This window comes from Dasypus novemcinctus, chromosome 2 (genome assembly GCF_030445035.2).
Source record: "Dasypus novemcinctus isolate mDasNov1 chromosome 2, mDasNov1.1.hap2, whole genome shotgun sequence".
NCBI lineage: Eukaryota > Metazoa > Chordata > Mammalia > Cingulata > Dasypodidae > Dasypus > Dasypus novemcinctus.
In genome coordinates, this window is record NC_080674.1 from 183,717,121 (window position 1) to 183,724,756 (window position 7,636).

At 60.5% G+C, this 7,636-nt stretch overlaps 1 protein-coding gene across 1 annotated transcript; it reads right to left on the reverse strand.

Moving 5' to 3' along the window:
- Positions 1-3,577: 3,577 nt before the first annotated feature.
- NKX2-5 (NK2 homeobox 5) lies at positions 3,578-7,011 on the reverse strand. Its single transcript, XM_004446622.2, is given in 3 exon segments — positions 3,578-4,699; positions 6,250-6,355; positions 6,357-7,011. Coding segments are annotated over 3 exon segments (975 nt in total). The 5' UTR covers positions 6,582-7,011; the 3' UTR covers positions 3,578-4,055.
- Positions 7,012-7,636: the final 625 nt, after the last annotated feature.

Consider the following 7,636-nt stretch of genomic DNA (forward strand, 5'->3'; position numbering starts at 1 on the left):
TCTTTGAGGAATTGTTGGCTCATATTATTTACTGTACTTTTTAATCAATTAAATATTTCTTGGCGCCTTTTTTAAAAAAAAGGAGGCAGGAGGGTATTGAGCCCTGCGCGTGGTACATGGGAAGCAGGCGCTCAACCACTGGGCTGCTCTCGCTCCCCTGTGGCACCTACTCCTTGCCGGGCCCAAGCTAGGCATGGAGATGCCCGGTGCTCTGAGCTCTAGTACCAGACTGCCTGGGTTTAAAACAAGCTCTGGCATTTCCCAGCTGTGCGCCCTGCACAAATTACTCCTCTCCGGACCTAAGAGTGATTCTACCTCTGTTTCCTCAAACGACCTGTTTTTCAAAAAATGAGCATTAAGTGCGTTTACGTTTGTAAAGAGTCCAGGATGGATCCAGGCTCGCGGTAAACACCATGAGAGATTAATAAATGAAATTCAGTCAGTGGCCCCCGGAGGCCACGGGGCTACGGCCTCGCACACACCGGGGTGTAGCGCACAAGCACGGAATGCTTCCTGGAGGAGGAAGGGTGGATGGCGCTGGGCAGAGCAAGTGGGCGGTCGCAGGGCACGGGCGGGGGACGCGAAGGGCGATCGCGCCGACCCGCGGGGCTGCAAGCCCGGCTGCTGCTGGAGATGCCGCGGTCTGCGCGTCCTTTTCAGATTTAGTTATTTAATATAAAACACGGCGTCGATTTAAGGAGAAATCTAAACGAAATAGAAGGATGGGGCCATTCTGATTTGGGCCAGAGCCGCCACCAGGAACCGATGAGGAAAGCGGGGGCCCGGCCCTTTATTCTGGGGATACGGGCCTATCCGCCCCCGCCCCCCAGACTGAAAAAGTTTTCTTTTCTTCTCTTTTTCACTATCTCTTTGATTTTTTTTTTTAAACGGCGGGGTGTGCTTGTTTGAGTTTTTTAATTAATAAAAATAGCCAGGCTCCACCGTGACTTCTAGGCCCTCGGAGCCTGCGGAGGCCGCGCCGGCACCATCCGGCCTCGGCGCGCTTTGCCACATCGGAGGCGTTCGGGGTTGTTCCCCACTTTTCGCTCCTCGTTGAATTTTCTCATCCTGCACGCGTCGTTCGAATAATAATTTAAGAGCAAAACACGCGATAGATGTAAGTCGGCGGGGGCTGGGAGGTGTCGCTCGGGGAACGCGCCGCGCGGTTTGGTTCGGATTCCTTTGCTCCTGCCCGCGCCCCGGGCGCCCTGGCTCCCGAGCCCCACGCTGCTGGGTGAGGACCTCGGCCGGAGGTATCGTGGAGCCAGGCCGGGTGAGGGCCGCCGGTGGCGCCGCCCAGATCTCCGCGCTCCACAGGTCCTCGGGTACAGACCTCGGCTGCGGCCTGGGATCCTGACACCGCTGGGGGGAGCGTGGCGTTCGCTCGCCGCTGGGCCCGGGAGCGACGTGCCCGCCCTGGCCGGCTCTGGCCCCGTCTACCCGCGCGGCGCCGCCCCTCAGCCTATGCGTGCTGGCTGCGCCTTCTCGCTCCGCGCGTAGGCACTGTTTGACCTTGACCGTCATCGTAACCCCTCTAGTACTGCGTTTCCTGGTCTGCAAATGAAGCCGAGTTAGGTTAGAGAATTCCTGCGAAGCGCTTAGCCCGGGGGCTCGCCAGCCAGCTCGCGTTACCCTTTCCGGAGCGCTTCCGCAAAGGCGCAGGGAGACCTCGGGGTCACTCAGCGGGTCCCTTAAAGGGAGAGGATGGAAGCAAAGATGAGGGATCGTGGAGAGATCCTCGCGGCAGAGCCCTAGGTGAAACCTCTACTGTGACTGCAGGGAAATGCAAGCGGGAAATGGCCCGCTGGATCCCCGAAGGTCGCGTTCCAGCGCACCGAGTGCACGGAGAGCGCAGGGCTGTGTAAGGTCGCCTACCAGCACTGCGGGCCGGAGTTGCCTGGGAGCAGAACGCCAAAAACTGCTTAAGAACTGGTCTGGGGTCCTGGCGGGGACTCAGGGTCCTCCGCAGTGAAATGGGACCACGGCGTGTAACCCGCAGAGCGGCTGCGGGAGCGGAACGCGGACACGGTAAAGCCTCGCAGCCGGCTGGCTGGGCCAGGAGGCCGGTGGTCGGGGCTGAGCTCCCTGTGGCCCTCGCCCCTCGGACTTGAACCTTAAAGCAGAGGGAATTCGGGTTCCAGGCCCTGAGCTCCCCGAATTCCTCCTCATCCCCATAGCCCACCCTTAACCTCCTTGATGGTCGAGTCTCTGCACCCCAGAGCTGATAGCAATACCCTACCACCAGCCTGCTTGGCTGCAGACAAGTGGTAGAGCTTAGAAGCTCCAGGAATCTCTCCCTCTCCAGCAGGCGGGGTGGGCCTGGCAGGAGACACCCAGTACGGACATACAGTGCTGGCGCTGGCAGCGCTGCCTGGCGGCAGATGGGCTCTCAATAGCGCCGCCGGCCCGACTGGGCACCGCTTCCCGGGCGTCTGGTGCGCACACCGCGCAGCGCTCTCCCTGGCTGTCACGAGCACTGTTCTGGCTGCATCCGGGAGCCAGCGCCCCTACGTGCGGGCATCCCACCCCACCCTGCTCGCGCTTCTCTGGTCACATCTCAGAAAAACCTGTTCCTTTGTAGGAACACACGGGCCCGGCTCCCTTCTGCTTTGGTAGCTTTTGTTTTTTAAGTTTTGAAGGTTAGTTTCTGCTGGGCCCGTGCTCCTGCTGACTGGTGGGACATGGACTCAGCCAGGTCCCCGTTACCCATATTTTACTGAGTTGCACAGCCAGCAAGTCACACAGCCAGTGGGTTTTTAGCTCGATTTTGCCCATCCCTAGCTTTCTTTATCTGTGAAACTGGTACAGTAGCATTCCTCGGTCAGGACTACGGAAACATGAGTTAAATGCCTTGAGGAGAGGAGATCTGTTGGGTTGGGGTGCAGGGGCTTCCCTGCCGATGTGAATTCATGTGGCTTAGTTCCAGTTGTCCTGGCCTTCTGGGAGGACCCCTCTCGGCGGTCCAGCCCCTGCGGCAGAGTCGGGTAGCCGGTGAGACCCGGGATGCCAGGACCCCAGGCCGTACTTTGATCCGGAGTACAGCCAGGCTGGGGCCGGCAGCTTGATAAATACTTTGCTTCTTAGCAAATGGGCTGAGGTGTTCTCTCAAACCCATCAAGTTACTGTGCGCTCCTCTCACATAGGGCCCTGCTCCTCTTTGCTGTCCATTTAATGCCCAGCGCCTGGAACAGTGCCTGGCACATTGTAGGGTAAAAGGAGGCGAGTTTGAGAGATCTGGGCGGGGACTCCTATCTCTGCAATGGGACAGAACTGGAATCGAACCTCAGCTCTGCCAGTACTGGCCATTTACACACAAAGCGAGTCATTAAACCTCTGCAGGCCTCATTTTGCTAAACTTTAAAATAAGACCTCCCTCTTTGGATTACTGAGGATTACATGAGGTAATCCCAGAGAGCACCTGACATGGGGTCCAGTAAAGGGGTTAGTTTTTATTATTACCCTCATTATTAATTTGCCCCGGGAATGACTATGCCTGCAACGCCGCTGGCCCTGCTGCTCTCTCCTCCATAATTCAGTTTCTGAAGCGCAACGAGCTGAAAGAAGCACACGTGAGGGGTCAGCGCACTCTCTTTAATGGGAAGGGGAGTCTCATTTCTTACAGCAACAGGTAAAAACATAAATACGGGTGGGTGGGGGGCGCCAAGGTAGCCAAGGGCCCGGGCGCCGGGCCCAGGCTAGGGGAAGGGTGGCCGGATCTTAGGCTCCCTGCTCCCAGCTCTATTTGGCTGGGCTTGGGCCCGTCTGGGGCTCCCGTGGGCGCTCAGAGGGCCTCCCGGGGCGGCGGCCAAGGCACCTAGCTGCGGGACCACTCACCGCAGACTGCGTGAAGCCCGCCACAAACTCTCCTGTGCGTCGGGAGAAAGGCGCACTTGGACGGGAAATTTTTTAAAAAGCTCCGAGGCCTCCGCCGGAGTGTAACGTGAATTCCGAGGGGCGAAGGGTCGAGTCCCGGAGCACCCCGACCCCACCCCGAGAGTCAGCGCCCCTCCCTTGAGGTGGGATTGGTGGAGGGCTCCCCAGGCGGGGTCCCTTCCCTACCAGGCTCGGATCCCGTGCAGCGTGGACACCCCGGAGTTGCCCTGTGGAATCCCGGGGCTCTGCACCGCGTTCAAGTCCCCGACGCCGAAGTTCACGAAACTGTTGTTGGCGGAGGCCGCGGCGGGCTGCGCGGGGGACGGCCCGGCAGGGTAAGCGGCGGCGCAGCTGTAGCCAGGGCTGCAGGCTGCGCCGCCGTACCCCGGGTAGGCGGGGTAGGCGTTGTAGCCGTAGGTGTTGAGGCCCACGCCGTAGGCGGGCGCGTAGGGCGCCGAGTCCCCCAGGCACGGCTTGCCGTCGCGCACCAGCACCGGCACCGCGATCCTGCGCGCCGGCGGCGGCGGCGGCGGGGGCAGCCCCACCAGCTCCAGAGTCTGGTCCTGCCGCTGCCGTTTGCACTTGTAGCGTCGGTTCTGGAACCAGATCTTGACCTGCGTAGACGTGAGCTTCAGCACGCTGGCCAGCTGGTCGCGCTCAGGAGCCGACAGGTACCGCTGCTGCTTGAAGCGCCGCTCCAGCTCGTAGACCTGCGCCTGGGAGAAGAGCACGCGCGGCTTCCTCCGCCGTCGCGCCCGCGGCCGCTCCGCGCTGTCGGCCTCGGGCGGCTTCTCCAGCTCCACCGTCTTCTGCAGCACGCACAGCTCTAAGGGGGACAGAGAGGCAGAGAGACGCTCTGGTCAGAGCGGCCCGGCCCACGGAGCCCCCGCTGGGTGCTGGGCCCTCGCGGGTGCACCGTCCTGCCTCGGGCGCCCAGCTTGGCTGCGATTCACCCTGGCAAGTGCGCTGGGCGGCACGCACAGCTCGGCTCTCGCTCACAGTCTGCTAGCATTTATTGAACGTCTATTATATACCAGGCACGGCTCTCGGCTCTGGAGAACAGGACAAGAGAGTGTCCTGCCCTTGGGCAGTTCATATCCAGGTGAGCGAGACAGTGACTAAGATTTCAGGCTGCAAAGAAAATAAAACCACTTGATGCGCTGGGGTGAACGATTAGGGCTACTTTGGTTTGAGAAGTTAAATGGAGGGAGAAGAGACCTCACCCCGGAGGCTGCCGCATTGTCTCAAAATTAGGGAACCGAAGGAACAGGGCGAACAGGAGTTGGTTTGGTTACCGAAAGCCCCGACCGGCTGCCGTGGGTTTTGCGCGGCGCCCAAGGAGCCGCGGGCGGCCAGGAGGCCTCGGAATACGCACTGCCCTCACGCTCGAGCTGGATCCAGTGAGTAGCGACCAGTTCTAGCCGCCGTGCCCTCCCGCAGCTGTCCCCGGGCCTCCCCCTAGACAAGCCTACGAACCCATCCCGGCTCACAGCGGCCCTTCACCCAGTAACCCCGGCCTCCCCGGGTTGCGCGGAGATCCCGCCTGCGTCTCGGGCCTCCCCACGGAGCCGGTTTCCGCGGCCCTGCCTGCCTCTCGCCCCGGCCCTGGGATGGCCTGGCGAGGATCCGGCCACCTTCCCGGGCCGTCTTCTCTACTACCCGGCGGCTTCAGTCGCGCGGCATTTTCTAACGTTTCCCGCGAGAGAACCTCTCGGCCCTTGCGGCGCTGGGAAATCGTGCTGGGGAAATAAAGCCGCTATGTTAGATCCCCCAGGATCCGCAGATTCCAATGTGTAAACCAATGCCCTGGTTCCCAAAGACCCCACTCTCCCGGCACAAAGGAGGAAAAGCCCCAGAAACCGGGCCTACAGAAGGTCCAGGACCCTCCCCAAATTGTGTGCAAACGTGTGTCTGGAGAGCAGAGTATTAATTTCTGCTTAGCGGTTTTCATCAGATCGTCAAAAAGACGCATAAATCCAAAAGCGTTTCAAAGACCCAAAGATGTCGAGAATACCTACGTCTCTCAGTTCTATCTACTACAAACCGAGGGCTCAACTTGGTAACAGATCCCGGAGCAGGGCCGCCACTGCCTGAGGCTTTGTTAGGCCGAACTTTTTTTTTTTTTTGTCTCTCCTTTCTGATCCTCTCAATCCGGCATTCCCTCCTTACCTCAGATTGGGCGGGGGCACGGGCGCCCTCCAGACCACCTCTTTTCTAATACTCCGAGTCCCCCGCGCCCGACCCTCGGCCAAGTTGCGCGCCCCTGTTGCTGCCCGGCTTGAGATTCTTGGCGGCGGATTTTGGGGACGAAAACAACTTGGTTGCCTGTTGCCCGGAGGGAGGGAGAGGAGAGGGGACTAGTGTTTTCCTTCTCACCTTTCTTATCGGCTCGAGGGTCCTTAGCCGGGTCGGGGTCGCCATAGGCGCGCGAGTAGAAGGAGGGGGCCGCGGGAAAGGCGGGCGCGCACTTGGCCGGCGAGGGGCGCGGGGCCCAGCTCGGCGCGCAGTTCGGGGAGGCCGGGCGCGGCCGGCTCGGGCCCGGCGTAGACCTCGGGTTTGAAGGCGGCCAGCATGCAGGAGGCGGGCGCCAGGGTGGCCTCCAGGCGAGTCGAGAGCTCCCCGGCGGCCAGGCTGCGCTGCTGCTGCTCCAGGTTCAGGATGTCTTTGACAGAGAAAGGCGTAGGCGTGAGCGCAGGGCTGGGGAACATGGTGGCAGCGCCAGGCTCACAGCGCCAGGTGGGCGGCAGAGAGCGGCGCTGCCCACAGCCCCTGGCACCCTCGCTGCATGATGCCCGCCGCCGGCGCGCGCACCCGCCTTCGCGCTCGGGATGTGGCCAGACAGCAGGTAGCGCCGAGCAAAGGGGCAGGAGAGGCGGGACAAGGCAGGAGGGAGGGGGGGCTCAGCCTGCCATTGGGCCGGGGGCCGCGATGACAGGAGCGATGAGCAGTTTTGTGTCACCTAATATAGTCATACGGCTAAAAAAAAAAAAAAAAAAAAATCCGACTCAGCTTTTTAAAGGGGCCGCAGTGCACTGGAAAGGCTCTCCTTTTCCTCTGGCAGCCTGAGATTTCTCCATAGTATTAGCCGGCAAAACCCACCAGGAGGCATTCACAGCAAAAGACCCGATTATCCTTTGAGTCCAGCCACTGGGCAGGGGTGGGTGGGTCTGGGATGTGAAGAAATGTTCCTCCGCAGGGAAAGAGGGATGCGCCAGAAAGGAGGAGGGGTGGGGAGCTTGGGGGAGTGGTTATTTCCAAGAAACCTTGAAGACTTAATTATATAGGTGTCTAATGGGAAGAGAAGCCTGAGGAGGTTTGCTGTGGTGTGAATGCAAGAGAGGGAGATACCGCACAATTTGGGGGTTCTGTTTGTTTGATAGTCCCTTCTCCAGGAGCCCAGGCCCTGGGAGTCCCCAGGGTGACTTAGCTGAGAGGAAGGGCGAGTGGAATGGCTTTGGAGTCGGGGTTGGCCCCTTCCTACCATAGTGCAAGGTGTACCTGGCACGACTCCAGGGGGTGCCATGCACTGCCAGTCCCATCCCAAAGACCCTCTGTAATAATGAAATCCATAATCCTGGCCAGTAGGCTCAGCTTCCCAGAAAAGAGCTGTCTTCTAGGGTGCCCCAGCTCCCAGCGGCCTAGTTGTTCCTGCTTCTGGAGCCCACCATTCCTGTCCCCACCCCCACCCCTCAGGTCTCCTCCAACTCCAGGGCCTCAGGTTCCCAGCCCAGGTTTAGCTCTCAGGCAGGCGGGTCTCCGCTGA